Consider the following 21,033-nt stretch of genomic DNA (forward strand, 5'->3'; position numbering starts at 1 on the left):
TTGGCTACATCAGGGGTGTGTGGCCTAATATGCAAAGGAGCTCCTGCTAGGATTCCACCCCTGCTTTCATGGCCAGCTTGTGGGTTTACTGAAATCATCTGGATTTTCTTTTATTTTACTTCGTTTATGCCCTGCTTTTCTCCCTCAAAGGAGCCCCATGGCACAGAGTGGTAAGCTGCGGTACTGCAGTCCTAAACTCTGCTCACAACCCGAGTTTGATCCCGGCAGAAGCTGGGTTCAGGTAGCCGGCTCGAGTTTGACTCAGCCTTCCATCCTTCCGAAGTTGGTAAAGTGAGTACCCAGCTTGCTGGGGGTGAAGTATAGATGACTGGGGAAGACAATGGCAAACCACCCCATAACAAAAAGCCTGCCAAGAAAATGTCATGATGTGACATCACTCCATGGGAGCTAGTTTGGTGTAGTCGTTAAGTGCACGGACTCTTATCTGGGAGAACCAGGTTTGATTCCCCGCTTCTCCACTTGCACCTGCTGGAATGGCCTTGGGGTTAGCCATAGCTATCGCAGAGGTTGTCCTTGAAAGGGCAGCTGTTGTGAGAACCCTCTCAGCCCCACGCACCTCACAGGGTGTCTGCTGTGGGGGGAGAAGATAAAGGAGATTGTAAGCTGCTCTGAGTCTCTGATTCAGCGAGAAGGGCGGGGTATAAATCTGCAATTCTTCTTCTTCATGGGTCGGTAACAACTCGATGCTTGCACGGGGGACTACCTTTACCCTTTTTTCTTCCCTGATGGGGTCCCAAAGTGGCTTACATTTGTCATCTTTGCTCCATTTTATCCTCAGAAGAGCCCTGCAAGGTAGGCTAGGCTGAAAGTGTCAGAGGAAACGTTCTGGTGCGCAGTCAGCAAGTAAGTTTCTGTAGCAGAGTGGAGATTCCAACCTGTGTCCTCCAGACCCTGATCTGACACTCCTACACCGCACGGAAGGGTCAGGCAGGGCCATTCTACTCAGTTAGATTTTCTGTCTCCTTGAATTTATTTATTTTCTTTATTGATCTCCCCCCCCCCCTTCTCCCTAACGGAGACCCAAAGCAGCTCCCATCGTTCTCCTGGCTGCCATGTGATCCTCACAACAGCCCTGCATAGGGTTGCCAAGTCCAACTCAAGAAATATCTGGAAACTTTGAGGGAGGAGCCAGGAGAAGGGTGTGGCAAACACAACTGAACTCCATAGGGAGTTGTGGCCATCACATTTGAAAGGAATATGCTCTTTTTAAATGCCATCCTTCCATAGGAAATAATGGAGAATGGGGGGCACCTTCTTTGGGGGCTCGTAAAATTGGACTCCCGAGTCCAATCTTTTTTAAACTCGAGGGGAGTTTTGAAGAGAGTCCCCAGATGCTATGCTACAAATTTGGTGCCTCTGCCTCAAATAACAGCGCCCCCCCCAGAGCCCCAGATACCCACGGATCAATTTTCCATTATACGCTATGGGAGTTGGAGTGCCCAGCAGACATTTCCCTCCCCTCCCCCCACTTTCTAATAACCCTGGAGTGGGGGGAGGGCCTCCAAACCTGGGGATCCCCTGCCCCCACCTGGGGATTGGCAACCCTAGCCCTGCAAGAGGGGGAAGGTCAAACTGAGAAGGGGTGATTGGCCCACAGTCCCCCAGCATGCTTCTATGACAGAGTGAGGATTCAAACCTGGGTTCTCAGATCCCACCACGCCTGCTGTGTGTACGTTCAAGCCCCTAGTGTAGGAAGACCATGGGATACGTTTCCCTGCCTGCTCTTTTGCATAGTTAACTTTCCAACTGTTTTTTTTTTCCTTCATGGTTCACTGGAGGTTGCAAAATGTGTCCTTTGCAGAGATGAGAATCTTGTCTTTGCGCGTGCCGCCCCTCTAAATGAGTTAGCTTCGGTTTCCGTGTCACTGGGCTATCGATCCCACTGATGCCGAGAGGGGAGGGGGCAATGAACTCTCACTGCACAGTTTGGTCTGCGTAGATAATTAAAAAGCCTGTGAGGAAGCTCCTCCTGCTTTACTCTGAGTAGTAAACAAGACCAGCGCTGGGTTGTGGTCAGGATCCACCCGAGGCATATGAGTGTACTCAACAGTATCTTGTATTCCCCTTAGAAACTTGCCTTCTGTTGTTTATACTGCCTCTTCACTGGAGTGTGATTTCCCATCCCCATACCTCTTCATCTCCTGCATTTCTTGATCTATTTCCTCTTCTGTAGCTGAATTTTCTGCCCTCATGTGGCCAATCAGAAGGAAGGAAAGAGGGAGGGAAGGAAGGAAGGAAGGAAGGAAAGAAAGAAAGAAAGAAAGAAAGAAAGAAAGAAAGAAAGAAAGAAAGAAAGAAAGAAAGAAAGAAAGAAAGAAAGAAAGAAAGAAAGAAAGAAAGAATCCTTGTATATAGAAAGCTAGGTAGAACCAATATGCCCTCTAAGCTGTGTAGTCTTGTGAGCAAAAATTCATGAGCTACTGGCATTAAAGTTGTAAGCTACTGCATAAATTCATTTGCTCTGGAACCATTTTTCCTGTGCTGACAAAAATGTGTGAGATGGAGGCTAAAAAACTGTGGGCTAGCTCACACTAACAGCTTAGAGCCAGGGTGGCCAACGGTAGCTCTCCAGATGTGTTTTTGCCTACAACTTCCATCAGCCCCAGCCAGCATGGCCAATGGCTGGGGCTGATGGGCGTTGTAGGCAAAACACATCTGGAGAGTTACCGTTGGCCACCCCTGGCTTAGAGTGAACACTGGCTAGAACCCTTCTCCTTCAGATACTGCATGTCTGAATGGCAGGGTTTTTTTTTTTCATTTTTTATGGAGAAACAGCCCTAGCAACTTCTATCTGAGTCTTTTAAACTGGAGGTGCTGATGATTGAACCTGGGACTTTCTGCCCCTTTCCCAGCTTGGAGTGCATCTTGAGATACCGAACAGAGGCTTTCTCAGGCTTGATAAATTGGCCATCCTTGATGTAGAAACAAACACAATCCCCACCCAATCCCCGCCCCTCCAGGGTGAGATCTGTTGCCTCAGCACCAATAATAACATTAATAGACTTCCTCCGCATCCTCCTGGAGGCTCCCAAGTAATTACCACGAATGATTTTCCCCCCCTCCTCTCCTCTGTGTCCAGGACTTCTGCAACACAAACGAATTTCTTGACAACCCAAATCGAATTGGGTATTCTCACCATAGGCAGATTGCCAAAGGCCAGACATCACTCAGAGATGAAAATGACTTGGAAAACCAAAAACCTGGGCTTGCTTCCCCACCCCCACCACGCAAACAAGCTAGCAAAGCTTTATGGGACTCCCCCCCCCCATTAGGTAGCCCAGTCTATTGGAAGTGACATTGATTGGCAGGAATTGGAATCTCACTGGATGACTGAAACTGGGGTGGCGGGTTATCATTCACAGCCAGGAAACGGTCCAGTAATGTAATGGACAACTCTGGGACAAGGCATTTTGTTTAGAAAGAGCTATTTTTCTCCACTTTATTTTTGTTTGTTTATAAAATATCTCCCTCTCCACACTTTTTTTTTTTGTCTTTAGATGAGTAATGTGACCAGAGAACACTGCCTGGAAATTATCAATCAATTTGAACCATGTCCAGAAAGCAAGCAACAAGGAGCCCTCGGAATTGATGGTAAGATTCCAGTTTGCTTTTACGGGCAGAGCCGAGAAAGTGGTGAAATGCTAGGTTAATGCGGGATGCCTTGCGTGAACGTGGTCTTGGTTCCACAAAGAACGGGCATCTTTTCTGTGTGCTTTTGCTATTGTGTTTTGTTTGGCATTGTTCAGAGTACTGTTTTCAGGATGTTAAGAACAGAAGAAGAGCCCTGGGGGATCAGACAGCAGCAGGGCAGAGAGGCCAGCCAAGGCCTTTTATGATGTTGCCTCCAGGCTCTGAGATCTAGAGGTTTATTGCCTCTGAATGTGAAGGTTGCCTTTAGTTGCCATGGCTAGTAACCACTGTAGTAGTATTAGTAAAGGTAAAGGTAGTCTCCTGTGCAAGCACCAGTCGTTTTCAACTCTGGGGTGACGCTGCTTTCACAACGTTTTCACGGCAGACTTTTTATGGGGTGGTTTGCCATTGCCTTCCCCTGTATTAGTAGTAGTCATTTATTACGGTCTTTAGACCAGCATGCCACTGATAGACCTATCCTCCATGAATCTGTCTAATCCTAGAGCCTAGCTAGCACAGAGACATTTTGAATCTGACAAAGGGTAACCCCTAATGGAAGAGTGTTGATCTCTGAGGCTCCAACTGCAACTCTCTGCATAGCAATTGTAAAAGCTGGAGAGTGTCTAAGCATAAATTTGAAGGAAATACTGGGTATTCAATTATTGAATTCAAGGCTTTACCTTAGGGTTGCCAAGTCCAATTCAAGAAATATCTGGGGACTTTGGGGTGGAGCCAGGAGACTTTGGGGGTGGAGCCAGGAGCAAGGTTGAGACAAGCACAATTGAACTTCCAAGGGAGGTCTGGCCATCACATTGAAAGGGACCGTGCTCCTTTTAAATGCCTTCCTTCCATAGGAAATCATGAAGGATAGGGGCACCTTCTTTGGAGGCTCCTAGAATTGGACCCCCTGGTCCAATCTTTTTGAAACTTGGAGGGTACTTTGGGGAGAGGCACTAGATGCTATACTGAAAATCTGGTGCTTCTATCTCAAAACACAGCTCTCCCAGAGCCCCAGATACCCGCAGATCAATTCTCCATTATTCTCTATGGGAATAAATCTCCATAGGGAATAATGGGGTTCCCAGCAGACATTTCCCTTTCCTCCCCGCGCTTTCTGATGACCCTGAAGTGGGAGGAGGGCCTCCAAACTGGGGGATCCCCTGCCCTCACCTGGGGGTTGGTAACCCTACTTTACCTAGTGTGCTGCAGCCTGAAGAAGGTGAATGAAATAGGTAGTTACCTAGGCCATCCATTGCTGTTGTTGCTGTAACATCAACCCTCTCCACAATGCTATAAACCAAGGGTGGCCAGACTGTGGCTCAGGAGCCACATGTGGCCTTCACACATATTGGATGGCTCTCGAAGCCCCCACCGCCCCATCAGCCAGCTTGGAGAAGGCTTTTCTCTCTTTAAATTTAATTTGTATGTAATATATTTATGAGACAATTTACACTTGATATGTTTACTTGATGCCTTATTTATTGTTATTGTCATGAGCCTGCCTTTGGCGGGGAGGGCGGGATATAAATTAAATAAATGTTTAATGTTTTAATAATTAATAATAAAAAAGTTTTAATGTTGTAAGCTGCCCTGAGCCCGCTTTGCGGGATAGGGCGGAGTATAAATCGCAAATTAAATTGAATTAAATTTAAATCACTTCTCCAAGCCAAGCCAGCCAACAGCTTGGAGGATGCATTTAAAGTTGCTTTCTTTCCACCTCCACCTCCCATCTATTTTCCTTCCCTTCTTCCTTCCTTCCAACATCTGATGTTCATGTCTTGTGGCTCTCAGACATTTATTCTGCATGGCTCTTATGTTAAGCAAGTCTGGCCATCCCTGCTATTAGGAGCACAAGCAAGAAATCCATCTGTTCCTTCCTTTCCCTTCAATCCCCCACCCCCTGCCTCAGTAAGATTCTACAGCTACTGTGGGGAATGAGCATACGTGAGTCTCATTAAGCCAGTATTTGCGTCCCCCCTTCCTTTTTAAATTTACAAATTGTTTCCGTAATGCCTGGGGAGTCTGCTGAACATCCTCTGTGGATGGCCTCATTTCACTCCCCACCGTATGGCCCAGGACCATGGAGGTTGCTGTCAGTGTTCCCTCTAAGCTGAGCTAGTGTGAGCTAGCTCACAGTTTTTTAGCCTCTGGCTCACACATTTTTGTCGTAGCTCAGGAAGAAAGGCCCCAGAGGAAGATAATTTATGCCGTAGCTCAAAGCTTGAATGCTGGTCGCTCACAAAAAGTAGAATTTTATCTCACAAGACTCTACAGCTTAGAGAGGGAGCATTGGTTGCTATAAGGTGGATGAGTGGTGGGGATGATAGTTTGCACCTGTTTCTCTAGCATGTAAACCCCAGGCGCATTACAAATCCATAGACGAAAGTTGGAATCAATAGGAAAAAATGGCAATAAGCTTCTTGCAAAACAGTATTCTTTTAAAATGTCAAGTCACTCCAAATGTCTTCTGGAAGAAGAAGGTCTTTATCATGCTTTGGTAGGTAATCAATGATTGGGTCAAACGGGACTTCAGGGATGCCGCGGGAAGACGAGACCTGCCCTTTGCAGTGACTTCACTTGGCTCCAGGGGAGTAGGAAGGGCCACAGAAGATCTGAGAGCAAGAAGAGTTTCGTACATTCATGAACAGAAGCGGATGCCTAGCTGTTCTTTCTCCCAATTAAGATAAGAAAGGACAATTGGTATAATCAGGGCTTTTTTTTGTAGCGGAAACTCCTTTGCATATTAGGCCACACACCCTTGATGTAGCCAATCTTCCAAGAGCTTACACGGCACTGTGTACAGGATTTACTGTAAGCTCCAGCAGGATTGGCTGCATCAGGGGTGTGTGGCGTAATATGCAAAGGAGTCCCTGCTACAAAAAAGGTCCTGGGTATAATGGTGTTAACCAGGGTATAGACAGAATCCACTCCTTTCTCAGCCACTGGTGCTAGAAAGCGCTGTCAAGACACAGCCAATTTATGGTGGCCCTGTAAGATTTTCAAGGCAAGACATGTTGAGAGGTGGTTTGCTACTGCCTGCCTCTGCATAGCGACCCTGGACTTCCTTGGTTGTCTCCCACCCAAGTACTAACCAGAACCAGCCCTGCTCATTCAAGATCGGATGAGTAAAGGCTAGCCTGGGCCATTCAGGTCTCTCAGCCATGACTGGTGTTCAGGGCTTGCAAATGATCGCTGTGCCTATCGTGTGCTTTTGAGTTTTGCGTAAGAGCATCAGCAAAAATGCCTCTTGCGTTTTGTGGCCATTTAAACCCGTTGTTCACGTACAGGCACCCCCCCCCCACACACACACACACATATCCCCATTGGAAGGAGTCTAGCTCTAATTCAAAACAGATTTGGGGAGGGAAGGGTAGATGCATGAAATCGAGTTCTACCCACCCCACCCCCCTCAGGATTTGGGCTGTGTCCCATCCCTGCTTCATAACATTCTCTGAATGACTATTATTCCAGGATAGCTCACGGTCTCAGCCAGGGTTTTTTTTGTAGCAGGAACTCCTTTGCATATTAGGCCACACGTCTCTGAGGTAGCCAATCCTCCAAGAGCTTACACTAGGCCCTGTTCAAAGAGCCCTGTAAGCTCTTGGAGGATTGGCTGCATCAGGGAGGTGTAGCCTAATATGCAAAGGAGTTCCTGCTACAAAAATAAGCACTAGTCTCAGCATTTGTGTTATAACCTTACCTGCTTTTCCACCTGTCTGCCAAGGCCAGCCTCAAGTGTTCTACCATAGGGCACTTACTGTGACCAATTCATACATCCCCTGGACTTTCTGCGTCTCCCCTGTGCAGTTGCTCTCTGCATAGCTTGCCTTCGTAGAACAAAGGAGCATTTAATGCTAACCCCTTCTCCTTCTCCCTCTGGGCTGCAGTGGGGGACTCAATCCGGAGGGAGAGAGCAAAGAAGCCTGCTTCTATGAGGAAGTGGGCCCAATAGGGAGGGAGATCTAGGGTTCCCAAGTCCCCTGCGGCCTCCGGTGGGGGACTTTTTTCTAGCAATTTGGGTGGGAAAAACTCTATGGTACCTTTTGTACCATAGAGTTTCCCCTCCTGAATTGCTAGAGCATCCAGGGAAACGATAGAGTTTCCCCGGAAACATCTAGAGCAGCCAGCGAACACCGTCGCCAGCCTGATGGTGTCATTTCCAGATGATGTCATCGCGGTGGCAACGTTGGAGGAGGTTCCCCCACCGGCCAAATGTGGGCCGGCGGGTTGGGAACCTCCAAGGCGGGAGAACCCCCACCCAGCCGGGGGCATGGCAGCCCTAGGGGGATCCCAGTGTGAACATCTGTCCAGAGCCCCCCCAGATCATTTAGCCATCACTGCTTCCAGTGTAGTGCGTGAATTTCCAGCTGTGGGCGTGCGAAGCGTTCATTACCCTTGGAAGAGCTCTCTAGTAATAGCTCCCGAGTCTGTGCGAGGAGCTAGCTTCAAGCCACCAGCAGAATCCCAAGCGGTGAATTTCTTTTCCTTCTTCCCAGCCGCCAGGCAGAGTGAGCAGCACTCCCTTAATTAGTTGTGGCAACTTTTTAAAGCCCCAGCCTTCTCCTCCAGCACTTCGGAATAAAGCGGCAGATCTTGTTCACAGGGCGCCGCATTAGCGGAGGGGCTCTCTCCCCTTCTGGAGTGGAAGAGAAGTGAATAATTTGTCAGGGCTGCTGCTGCTTGGCATGTGCACACGCGAAGCACCCGATGAATATTTCATCTTGCCCGGTTTTATTTGGCTAGCTCCCCCCTGCAATTCTTCCAACGAGGGTGAGTCTTCGAGAACACATCTGCTGTGAGGCAATGCCGTAACATGCTCGCTCAGTCCTGTATGGTCATCATGTCATTGATTTCTGGAACAAGCGATGATAGGAATAGTGAAGGGGCGGGGGTTGCTTCATTGATTATTCCTGCAGTTCACAGAAATTTAAAAAACAAAAAACAAGCAAGGAATTGTGAGATGCATGTGGGGGATTCCATTCTCTCTCTTTTTGTAGAAAAAGCCCAGCAGGAACTCATTTGCATATTAGGCCACACCCCAGACATCACCATTGTTTCCCAGCGGGAACTCATTTGCATGTTAGGCCACTTAACTCCCTATTCCTGCACATGCTGTTACCACCATTACCAGTCCCGCCCCCTGAATCACCACCATGGCTTCCGGCTTCGGATGCTGGGCCCAGAGCAACTCCTTGTCACTGAATCTCTCTCTCTCTCTCTCTCTTTTTGCTTTTTAAAGTTTTAAGGTTTTTCTGCAAACATGACAGGTTTGCCAAGTTTGCGGAACTGCTTTTGTGTCAGCGTGGCCCCAATCCACAGACTTAAGTATCTGTAGATGGGGCCTACACCGCTATTAGAATATACCACTGAGGCTCCACAATACTCCCCTGCCTTTCAGCTTCCTTCTGCCCCCCCCCCCATCACTGCCACTGCTGGAGCCACCCAGCCACTGCCACCACCATCACCACTGCACCTAGTTTGGCTTCCAGCCTCCACTGCTGGGCTCACCCAGGCCCTGGCCACACCCACCATCGCTGCTGCTCCTGTCACCACAGGGCCTGGCACAGCTTCTGGCCTCCATTGTCAAGCCTGCTGTGGTTTCTTCTCTCTCCTCTCAGCGCCAGGACCACTGTGACTCCTGGCTACCCCCACACCATAGCTGCTAGTGCAGGTGAGCCTGGCATGACACCCAGCTTCTGCTAATGGACCAACCAGGGTTCCCTCCCTCCCTCCCCACACACACCATCATTGTCCCCACCGCCTGTACCGTCAGGCCAACTGACAGAGAAGAAGGTAGGTGTGTTGTCTGCACATGCACGGGCAAGGCTTTTGTTATGAGACTTCTGCCAATATTTGAGGGATCCAAATTCAGCAGGAGGCCTCCTGGCAGTTCCCTTTGATGCCCACTGCTGTGCCTACATCACTTCTGGTCTAAACCATAGAGTTTCTGCCCAAGTGGTAGAGCATCCCTGGGGATGCACTGATGTCATTTCTGGGGGCTCGGGGAGTGATGTCAGTGCATTGCCAGTGAGGTCATGAGTTCCCACTGAAGGTCTCCTGGTACATCTCCCACCTCTTGACCCTATCTGAATTATATGACCTTATTCTGAACTGCAGCTGAGCATTAGGAATGTTCTGCTGTTTAATGTTTTCTTTTTAAGCTTGTGTAAGTGCAGAGTGGTAAAGCTGCAGTATTGCAGTCCGAGCTCTCTGCTCACGACCTGAGTTCGATCCCGGAGGACAGGTAGCCAGCTCAAGGTTGATTCAGCCTTCCATCCTTCCGAGGTCAATAAAATGAGTACCCAGCTTGCTGGGGTGAAAGTGTAGATGACTGGGGAAGGCAATGGCAAACCACCCCGTAAAAGGTCTGCCGTGAAACTGTCATGATGCAACATCACCCCAGAATCAGAAACATCTGGTGCTTGCACAGGGGACTATCTTTACCTTTAAATGCAGTTTGGCACAACTCCCATTTCTTTCATTTCCTAAGCCTCTTTTGTCTCCTTTAAGTGACTGATGTGGCCCTGTTAAAAAAGGCACCCTTGATGTGAGCGTGCAGGGAGCTGAATCGAGATTTTTTTGTGTGCATGTGGCGTTGTGCCCGAGTACTGTACCACCTGCGTACATGAGAATGAATCGAAAGAACAGAATGCTGTGACAATAATGGCACACAATCCAGTTCTGGAATTGTTTCTGGACATCCTCTTACTTAAACCGAAACTGAAGAGGAATAAAACTTTGCAGGGGAAACCTGTCTGTCCCTGTTGTCAATACTCTCGGAACCTTTCCTGCTGTGAAAGTGGAGGAGTTCATACTGCACATGAGCATGTTGAACAGTGCAGGTTTTTACACTTTCAAGACAACCTCTAATGCAGAGCTCCCCGTGTGAAAACAACTCTTATCTGAAATCTGAAAAAAGAAAAGAAACCAACAGCAATTGATTTAGACATGCATACAAACAAATATCTCTCTGTCCTTCTCAAATGACCTTTCTTTAATGATGTGTTCTGAAATGCGAACAATATGTCTACCTGCCCTACCGAGGCATGGTCTTCACCTCCCCACCCCCCCCGGCAAATGTCCACCTTTTCCAAAAGCTGCCATTTCATAAGCCACATTCTTCAAAGTATTGATTTCATGCAACTGGATTAAGTTAGAAGCCGACAGAAAAATGATTGCGCATGCCTTGCTTGTAATGATAAGAAGGCAGGAGAGAGGAGGAGAACTAAGTGATGGCTCAAAGCTAGCTACCGCTTGCAAAGGCATTTTGCCCAAGTGTTGTATAGCGGTTAAGAGCAGCAGGCTCTAATCTGGAGAACTGGGTTTGATTCCCCACACCTCCTCCACATGAAGCCTGCTGGGTGAGTTTGGGCCAGTCACAATTTTCTCATAGAAATCCCTCAGCAAGGGTTGCTAGGTCACCCTTGGCAAATGGTGAGGGATGAGGGTGTGGAGAGTTGCCAGATCCAGGTTGGGAGAGTCCTGGAGATGCGGGGATGGAGCCTAGGGCAGACAGGGACCTCAGTGGGATACAATGCCACAGAGTCCGCCCTTCAAAGCATCCATTTTCCCCAGGGGAACCGATCTCTGCAGTCTGGAGATAAGCTCTAATTCTGGAGGATCCTCAGATCCCACCTGGAAGTTGCCTTCTGAACTTTCAGCCCCACCTGCCTCACAAGGGGAAGGAAGGGAAGGCGATCGTAAGCTGTTTTAAGACTTCTAAAAGTAGGCAGCAGTGGGGTATAAAAGCCAACTCTTCTTCAAGGAAATATGCTAACCTTCCACTCTTCCAGACTGCTGAGTGAGTATGTGTAGGGTTGGACTACACTGGTCCTTTGTGCTGAAATTCCTGGTTCATAGTGAATAGATTTTTTTTCTACCAGCTAGGCTAATGAATGTAGCTAGGGAGGTATATTTTTTGCTTACATTTGCATTGTATATTCCTGGAGTCCATGGAAGCGACAGGTACAGTGCCTGGTGCCTATTAAGGTGGTCAGTTGTTTTGTTCATTATTATATGTTTATCACCATTTGGTGTGTGCTCCATTTGGATTAAAGATCACTGGCCAGTAGCTACCAGCATTGATAACAGGATTTCCAGTCTCCAGGTGGGGCCTAGAGATCTCCCGGAATTACAACTGATCTCCAGACAACAGTTCCCCTGGAGAACATGGCTCCTTCGGAGAAAAGAGTCTATGACATTATATTTCACTGAGGCCTCTCCCCTCCCCAAACCCTGCCCTGCCCAGGCTGTACCCCCTAATCTCCAGGAATTTTCTAATCCAGAGTTGGCAACCCTAGCTGATAAATATGTATGGCAGGGAAGGGAGGGAATCTGGAGCAGAGCCAGTTCATTTCTGCAAGTTAGTTTGGGGGAAGATGACAAAAGGTGCTTCTGGATTCCTTAAAATGGATTGCTTTTTAAAAAGAAAAAATGAATTCTGTACTACAGCTATATACATTCATGAAAGCTGCAGTACTGCAGTCCAAGCTCAGCTCACAACCTGAGTTCGATCCTGGCAGACGCTGGGTTCAGGTAGCTGGCTCAAGGTTGACTCAGCCTTCCATCCTTCCAAGGTCGGTACAATGAGTACCCAGCTTGCTGGGGAAGGCAATGGCAAACCACCTCGTAAAAAGTCTGCCGTGAAAACATTGTGATGCAATGTCATCCCAGTTTGGTGTAGTGGTTAAGTGTGTGGACTCTTATCTGGGAGAACCGGGTTTGATTCTCCATTCCTCCACTTGCACCTGCTGGAATGGCCTTGGGTCAGCCATAGCTCTGGCAGAGGTTGTCCTTGAAAGGGAGCTGCTGTGAGAGCCCTCTCCAGTCCCACCCACCTCACAGGGTGTCTGTTGTTGGGGGGGGGGAGGTAAAGGAGATTGTGAGCCGCTCTGAGACTCTTCGGAGTGGAGGGCGGGATATAAATCCAATATCTTCTTCATCTTCATCCCAGAGTTGGAAACGACTGGTCCTTGCACAGGGGACGACCTTTACCTTTTTAAGGATGTCGAACAGGGGCATTATAGAGTTGAAAGAAACTGCCTCCCCCCCCATCCCCGAGTGATATTCTGATTGTGTGCATGTGGGACTGTCGACTTTTCCTTTTCCATAGGGCTGCCATGTTGAATCAATTCACAGTTGAGGCTAATCCATTTTTTCTAAAAGTTTGGATCAATGGGAAAAAAGTATTCAAATTAATCAGGCAGCAGAGGAGGGCGGGTTGTGTGTGTTTTAAAACTTTTAACACAATCCCTTTATAAAAACTGCCAATGATAATGATAAATGCCGTCTTAAAAGAAGCCTCACCCTTTAAAGGGGACTCTTAGAAGAGGAATTCTCCTTTACAGAGAAGAGAATGCCTCTTTTAAGAAGAAGAAGAAGAAGATATTGGATTTATATCCCGCCCTCCACTCCGAAGAGTCTCAGAGCGGCTCACAATCTCCTTTACCTTCCTCCCCCACAACAGACACCCTGTGAGGTGGGTGGGGCTGGAGAGGGCTCTCACAGCAGCTGCCCTTTCAAGGACAACCTCTGCCAGAGCTATGGCTGACCCAAGGCCATGCTAGCAGGTGCAAGTGGAGGAGTGGGGAATCAAACCCGGTTCTCCCAGATAAGAGTCCGCACACTTAACCACTACACCAAACTGGCTCTTGGTGCTTGCTCTTGAACAAGATGGTGCTTGCTCTTGAACACGTGTGGACAGAATGGAGCAGCTGCAGAGGAGGGCAATGGGGATGATCAGCGGCCCTAGAAGGAAAGGCTGAGGGACTTGGGAAGGTTCAGTCTGGAAAAGAGGAGTCTGAGGGGGGACAGGACGGCTCTCTTGAAGTATGTGAAGGTCTGTCACTTAGAGGAGGGCAGGGAGCTGTTCCTGTGGGCAGCAGAGGGGAGAACTTGCAATAATGGGTTTAATTTAAAGATGGGAAGGAACCGGCTGGATATCAGGAAAACCCTTTTTACAATAAGAGTCATTCAACAGTGGAATCAGCCACCGAGGGAGGTGGGGAGCTCCCCCTCCCTGGCAGTCTTTAAGCAGCGGCTGGACGAACACTCGTCAGGGATGCTCTAGGCTGATCCTGCATTGAGCAGTGGGTTGGACTAGATGGCCTCTATGGCCCCTTCCGACTCTGTGATTCTATGCGTTGCATGAAGCTGTCTATGCTGAATCAGACCCTTGGTCCATGAAGGCCAGTACTGTCAACTCAGACCGGCAGCGGCTTCCCAGGGTCTCAGGTAAAGGAGATCACATCACCTACCGCCTGGTCCTTTGAACTGGAGATGCTGGGGATTGAACCCAGGACCTTTAGCACGCAAAAACAGAGGCTCTTCCGCTGAGTCACAGTCCCTTTCCTCATCTAAGTCAGAGGAGCCTTCCTTTAACGCTCTTGGCTCTTCCATCCAAAAGAGCCGCATTAAGTTGCAGGGAAGCTGAAATAGTTGGAAGGACGTCTTCCATGGTTCTTCAGTCGGAGTGGTAGGATCAGGGCTTTTTTTGAGCAGGAACGCACAGGAACACAGTTCCGGCTGGCTGGCTGGCTTGGCACCTAATATGCAAATGAGTTCCTACTTGGCTTTTTCTACAAAAAAAGGCCCTGAGTGAAACAATGGTGATGGCAGGGGTGTGTGACCTAATATGCAAACGAGTTCCTACTGGGCTTTTTCTACAAAAAAAAGCCCTGGGTAGGATACAATTCACAGTATGAGTATTGTTTTTTCCCTGCTGTGCAGATCTGTGCAAATATTAGCAGTAGGGTTGCCAGCTCAGGGTTGGGAAATAACTGGAGATTTTGGGGGTGGAGCCTGAGGAGGGCGGGGTTTATGGAGAGGAGGAACTTCAGTGCAATAGAATGCCATAGAGTCAACCTTCCAAAAGTGGCCATTTTCTCCAGGTGAACAGATCTCTGCCTGGAGAGCAGTTATAATAGTGAGAGATCTCCAGTCACCACCTGTAAGTTGGCCACCCTAACAAGCAGTTAATCAATAGGAGGGGAGTGGGAGGAATCCAAACTGTAGCATTCTTTTCATCAGGAGTGGAATTCTAACAGGAGCTCATTTGCATATTAGGCCACACACACCCCTGATGTAGCCAATCCTCCAGGAGTTTACAAGGCTCTTTTTTGTAAGCTCTTGGAGGATTGGCTGTATCAGGGGTGTGTGGCCTAATATGCAAAGGAGCTCCTGCTAGAATTCCACCCCTGCTTTTCATAGTAACTACAAAGCCTCTATGTCTTTTGCAAACATTACATTATGTGCCCTAAAAAAAGCCCCTTCAGATATTCAAGGTGAAAACATTGCAATACACTTCAGGCCCGGTTGCTAGGAAGTCTATAGCAACAACATTGACAAAGCTCTCAGAGCCCAAGAACAGACACAAAGTCAAACAGCCCAGTGCTGGTGGGGAGGATTAGGAAATATCTAGCCCAGAGTGGCTGAGAGCTGAAAGACGCAGATCGGCCAGCTGAAAAAATCAAAGGTGATAGCAAATGATTAGACTGGCCAAATTTTGGACGGGTTGGAGAGAACGAATGAGGACGTGGCATTGGAGCCGATTATCCTCATCGGTGGCCTCAGGAGTGGTTGCTTGAAAGGCTTTCCACAAAAAGTGGCTAAAAATGGGCTTGGGGAGTTTTGCTGCATCTGAGGAACAGGCTTTACAGATCCTACTTCAGGTCTTTGGGCAGATTTTGTGGCTTAATTAATCCTCCGCGGATTTGGCTGGCTCAGATGCCATAGGTCCTGCATCTGCAGAAGACACATTTTCATGGTGCATCTCCCCAATCTAGATGATTTTTCTCAGCAAGTCAAGCTTTAAATGTATCGCCCTTGTGGTTGATAATTTAGCTAGTTGTGGACACAAAAGTGTGGGGGTAGGGATGCCAGCCTCCACGTGGGGTTTGATGAGCCCCCAGAATTACAGCTCATCTCTGGAGAGTTCCCCTGGAGAAAATGGATGCTTTGAAGGGTGGGCTCTGTGGCATTGCAGCCTGCTAAGGTTGCCAGGTCCACCCAGCCATCGGCAATGGACGGGGGGGGGGGGGGATAGGGTTGCCTGGAGATTGGGGGATGGAGGAGGCCAGGGACCTCAGTGGAGTACAATGCCCGAGAGTCCATTCTCCAGAGCATCGCAGGGAAACTATCTCTGTTGTCTGGAGGTGAATTCTATTTCTGGGGATCCCCAGATTTCATCTAGAGGCTGGCATCCCTAAACCAAGCGGAGATCCCTGTCCTCCGCAGGCTCCATCCTCACATCTCCAGGAATTTCCCAGCCTGGATCTGACAACCCTACCCCCACTCCCACCCCCATCCCACCACCACCAGTAGCCAGGGAGAACCTGACAACCCTAGTACTCCCAACTAGATTTGCCAGGTTTTCCTGGCCATCAGTGAGGGTTGGGACGGTAGGGTTGCCAGATCCAGGCTGGGAAACTCCTGGAGATGTGAGGATGGGAGTTCAGGGACCTTAGTGGGATACAATACCACAAAGCCCACCCTCCAGAGCATCCATTTTCTACAGGGAATTAGCCTCTGTAGCCTGGAGGTGAGCTGTAATTCCAGGTGATTCCCAGCTTCCACCTGAAGGCTGGCACCCTACTCCTGACTAATAAGAGGGCCATTTTTTTGTAGCAGGGACTCCTTTACATATTAGGCTACCCCCCCCCCCCAAGTAGCCAATCCTCCAAGAGCTTACAGTAGGCCCTGTAAGAAGAGCTCTGTAAGCTCTTGGCGGATTGGCTACATCAGGGGTGTGTGGCCTAATATGCAAAGGAGTTCCTGCTACAACCCCTCCCCTTGCTAATAAGGATCTGCTAGATCCAGGCAGAGCCACTACGGTCTGTTTGCCTGAGTTGGAAGTGAAACGATGGGCGACAATCCGCATTTCCTAGTTCTTTGATAACACCGCTTGGTTTTCTTCAGCCAATCCATAAAAAGAACCTTGGCTGTATGTCTGCATGCCTTATGGATGTCATTTTAACGAATGTGAGTTCCACCCCCCTCCCCACCCCCCCAAAAAAGCTGCTAACTTAACCTACCTTGTATGGAATGCGTAGGCCCTGTATGTCTTTAAAAAAATGTTTTGATTATAATTTGGTTTTATAGACCCAATACGAACGCAATTTGACACATTGCATTGAGTTGAGAGGCCCATCCAGAACTGTCTGTCATGCGATTACATATCTCAATGAGTCAGGTGAATTATAATTACCCACAAATTGAGTGATTTAGCACTAAATTACTCAGTGAGACAAGCCGGCAATCAGTAATAGCAAGTAATGCTAGGCCATATATTTTAATTGGACAAGCCGTTGCCTAAAACACGTCAGTCTCCAACTCTTGATCGCTAAAGCAGAGCCAAAGGTCTGGAGCAATGTAAGGATTTCCCCGCCTGAAAATCTTTATGAATATCGACTGCTCTAGCGTCGAACGTGCCTTGCTGTCCTCGGGATGTTTGTTTGAAAAGCAGGATTTCCAAGACATCTGGACTTTCAGCATGGATGTTTGAACACAGCTCATCAGCAAGGCCACGGGGAAGAGAAGGCTTAGCAATGCTAAGCAGGGTGCCTGACTGCGGATGGTCACAGGGGTGGCGGACTCATTTGTTACGAGGGCCGGATCTGACATAAATGAGACCTTGTCGGGCCGGGCCATGTGTGTCATAAAATGTAATGCCAGGAAGCAGAGATACAAACTTTATAAAGGACACAGAGGTGTTTGTTTGTTTGTTTTTAAGATGCTTTCTTTGTATCTCTCTCGTGGGATCAAGGGAACTGGGCAAAGGAAGTTCTGGCTCTTTCCCTCCTTCCTCAGGGGATGAGGAGGGGGAGGAGTCTAAGCCAATAGAAGGAAGAGAGGCTTGACTCAGTAGCTCTGCTGTGCGACTGAGAGAGCCTGGCATAGCAAGCTCCCCCCCTAAGGGAGGAGCCTCAGCCAATGGAGAAAATAGAGGCTTTGCTCTGTAGTTCCTGTGAGACTGAGCAAGCCTGGCAAAGCAAGCTGTGATGCAGAAGGAAGCAAACGAGAGGAAGAAGGAAACAGACCTGCTTGAGGGCCTGATAGGTGCCCTCTAGGTGGCTGATTCAGCCTCCAGGCCACATGTTTGATGCCTCAATAGGTGGTTATCCCAGTCCGTTATCTGAAACTGCTCAGGTTTTTGTGAGTGTCCCCACTGAACCCTCAAAAATGTTTGGATATTTGCAGGCCCTCAAGTTAAGCAGGATCTGTACTTGGCAGGGAGACCACCAAGGATGGTTCTGCAGAGGAAGGCAATGGCCAACCACCTCTGCTTAGTTGCTTGCTTTGAAATCCCGTTGCGGGGGGTCACCATAAGTCGATTGCAGTTTGATGGCATTCCACACGCACACACACCCCTGGTGGCTGATGAGCTTTTGCAGCCTTCTGAACTGATTCGGAAGGCCTAAATAACTACGGTTTCCATCTATCGCAGCGATCCAGTAAATTCTGGGCATGCGTCAACTGCTTCTGCTTGCCTATGTGGCGAATACTGCTGAAGAATACTGCTGTTCCTTACGTTAAACCGCAAAGAAATAATCAGGGCGAGTGTTCAGCTGGAAAGAAAACAACCATTCCAAGCCCTCGTTTTGTGACGGCTTCCCTACCCAGAGCTTCTGTTTGAGTCTTATGCGAACCAAAGCAGATTAGATGATTAACGAACCAGTGAAAACTCCGATGACTGGTCGATCTACATTTCTTCGGTCTAGAGGCGAGCCTTATTATTATTAGCTTGGACTAAAACCGCTGTATCTTAACCAATCCCATCTTCTCCCTTCTTCAGGGTTCACCAACTATATGCGCTGTCCAGCTGGGGACATTTTCAACCCGGAGCACCACCAAGTCAACCAAGACATGGCTCACCCGCTGAGTCACTATTTCATCACCTCTTCTCATAACACCTACCTCATGGGGGACCAGCTGATGTCTCAGTCCAGAGTAGACATGTACGCTTGGGTTCTGCAGTCTGGATGCCGGTGTGTAGAAGGTAATGCTCCCCCACTCCCCTTTGGATTACTCCATGCCAGGGGTGGCCACACTTGCTTAATGTAAGAGCAATATATAGGGCTTTTTTTGTAGCAGGAACTCCTTTGTGTATCAGGCCACACACCCCTGATGTAGCCAATCCTCCTGGCGCTTACAGCAGACCCTGTACAAAGAGCCCATTAAGGAATTCTAGCAGGACCTCCTTTGCATATTAGGCCACACACCCCTGATGTAGCCAGTCCTCCTGGAGCTTACAGTAGGCCCTGTACTAAGAGCCCTGTAAGCTTTAGGAGGATTGGCTACAAAAAAAAAAATATGACTTAATATGCAAAGGAGTTCCTGCTACAAAAAAAGCCCTGGCCATATAGAATAACTATATGTTGGAGAGCTGCAAGTAGGAAGGAGCTGCAGATGTTTGAGAGCTGCAAGTAGGAAGGGAGGGAGGGAGGGGTGGAAAGAAAGCAATTTTAACTTTAAATGCATTCTCTGAGCTGCCGGCTGGCTTGCCTTGGAGAAGTGATTTAAAGAGATGAATGTCTTCTCCAAGCTGGCCAATGGGGCAGTGGAGAGCCACACAACATGTGTTAAAGAGCCACATGCGGTTCCCAAGCCACTGTTTGGCCACCCCTGCTCTATGCATTCCATGCTTCTTGTTTCCATCTAGTCCTCAAGGTGTTCCAACTATTGAAACATTCTAACTCAGCTACAATATAGGGAAAGTTGACCATGCTTTTAAGTTTTGCCATTAGCAGGACATATTCCGTCAAACAATTGTTTCTTCCTGCGTACTGCAGGGTTGTTAGAGATACTGGCCTTTGGTATTTTGTAATTAGTGTAAAGGAATTAGAGAGGAAGTAATTGCCCCGCTTTTGGCTATTTTGCCAAGCTGTTCAGCAGAAGATCTAGGCTGCTTCTGCATGGAGGTTTTTCTCAACCCAATATTGCAGCCTGAGTGAAAAGCAACTAAAAAGAGGGTAGGCGCATCTCTCCTGTGCTAGATTAACCGACAGAAAATTCTGAACTAAAAGGGTAAAACTAATTAATTGGGTGAAAGATTTTTTCAAAATGTTGATTTACTTTTAAAATATCTTACGAAACCTGCAAGTGGACCCCAACCTTCTTGAGCTTGCAGGCATATTTGGAATTCTGACATAGCATGGTTGGTACAGCAACAAAATGTCACAAAATGGTTTACACGGGAGGTGGAGCCAATCACAAAATGGCTGCTGCAGTTTAACTTCTGTCACACAGGGCAGATCCTTGTGCTGCGGTGGCAGCTGCTGCCAAAGCAACATTTTTTAAAAAATGGCACAGCCTGTCAAATCTCCAATCAGAAGCCTTCCTGGGCAAAAGGCCTATTTGGCCCCACCCACCCGCTGGTGGCAGATCGAAGCCCTCAAAAGTGGGAGACCTGGGCTCTGACAACCCGAGAACTTTCCAGCTATAGTGATCAGGAAGGGACCATACATGGGATGGGATCACATTGAGAATTCTGCACAGCACTATCCCGGCTTTGAAAAAGCCTGTGCTTTTGATGCACACCATAGCAATCACACAGCCCATCCCCACCCCCAAAATTGCTGGGAGAGGCACGGGATGCACACGCACAAGAGGAGATTTCAGAGTGCTCCTGCATATGTGGGGCCAGTCATTCAGGCAGTTGGGAAACGTGCTCTGCTTGCATTTTAGAGATTTCCTGGTAGCTATTTAATCCAGTCCCAGACCATCCTAAAACGAGGTAAGTATGGGTAGGACTCGGGGGGGGGGGGGCAGATGCATGCATGTGATTGCGCACATTAAATCTGGAGAGAAGGTATGGCTCAGTAGGGCCAAATCTCTCATGTGATCTCACCCACAATGAGCCAACCTGGATTCCAGTGGCATGCTTCCGAACAGAGCAAGAAACAGGCAGGTGGCAGTATCAGCTCCTCCCCACCCCCCACACACACACTTTCTCCAAACGAAACATAGCACACGGGCATGTAGGAGATTTCAGAATGATGATCTAAATGTACCTTCTCTCTTTCTTGGCAGTTGACTGTTGGGATGGACCAGATGGGGAGCCCATTGTCCACCATGGCTACACCCTGACCTCCAAGATCCTCTTCAAAGATGTGATTGAGACCATCAACAAATATGCATTCATCAAGAGCGAGTATGTATTTGCCCAGGTCTCATGGCGGAGGGTAAACACATTCTCATGCCACACTGGGACCTGTTTCCCACTCACCTTACACCGCTCTCGCGCTCCTCTTCTCAGGGGTGCTTCTGTCGGATTTCACACTAAAAACCAGTTTCTGTTTGCCAAGCGAAAAGGCAAAGCTAGTTGCAGCCCCAGGGTAGATAGTGTGAAATCCGACGGAACCGCCGCAGAGAAGAGGAGCGTGA

General features: G+C 48.3%; 1 protein-coding gene across 1 annotated transcript in view; it reads left to right on the plus strand.

Moving 5' to 3' along the window:
- PLCH2 (phospholipase C eta 2) overlaps positions 1–21,033 on the plus strand; it is a 179,796-nt gene that overhangs the window by 53,456 nt on the left and 105,307 nt on the right. Inside the window, exons 7-9 of the mRNA XM_060259046.1 lie at positions 3,519–3,612; positions 18,443–18,646; positions 20,680–20,800. Coding sequence (XP_060115029.1) covers positions 3,519–3,612; positions 18,443–18,646; positions 20,680–20,800 — 419 coding nt within the window. The remainder of the gene's footprint in view (positions 1–3,518; positions 3,613–18,442; positions 18,647–20,679; positions 20,801–21,033) is intronic.

The sequence above is a fragment of the Heteronotia binoei genome, chromosome 18, assembly GCF_032191835.1.
Source record: "Heteronotia binoei isolate CCM8104 ecotype False Entrance Well chromosome 18, APGP_CSIRO_Hbin_v1, whole genome shotgun sequence".
In the NCBI taxonomy this organism is placed as follows: Eukaryota; Metazoa; Chordata; class Lepidosauria; order Squamata; family Gekkonidae; genus Heteronotia; species Heteronotia binoei.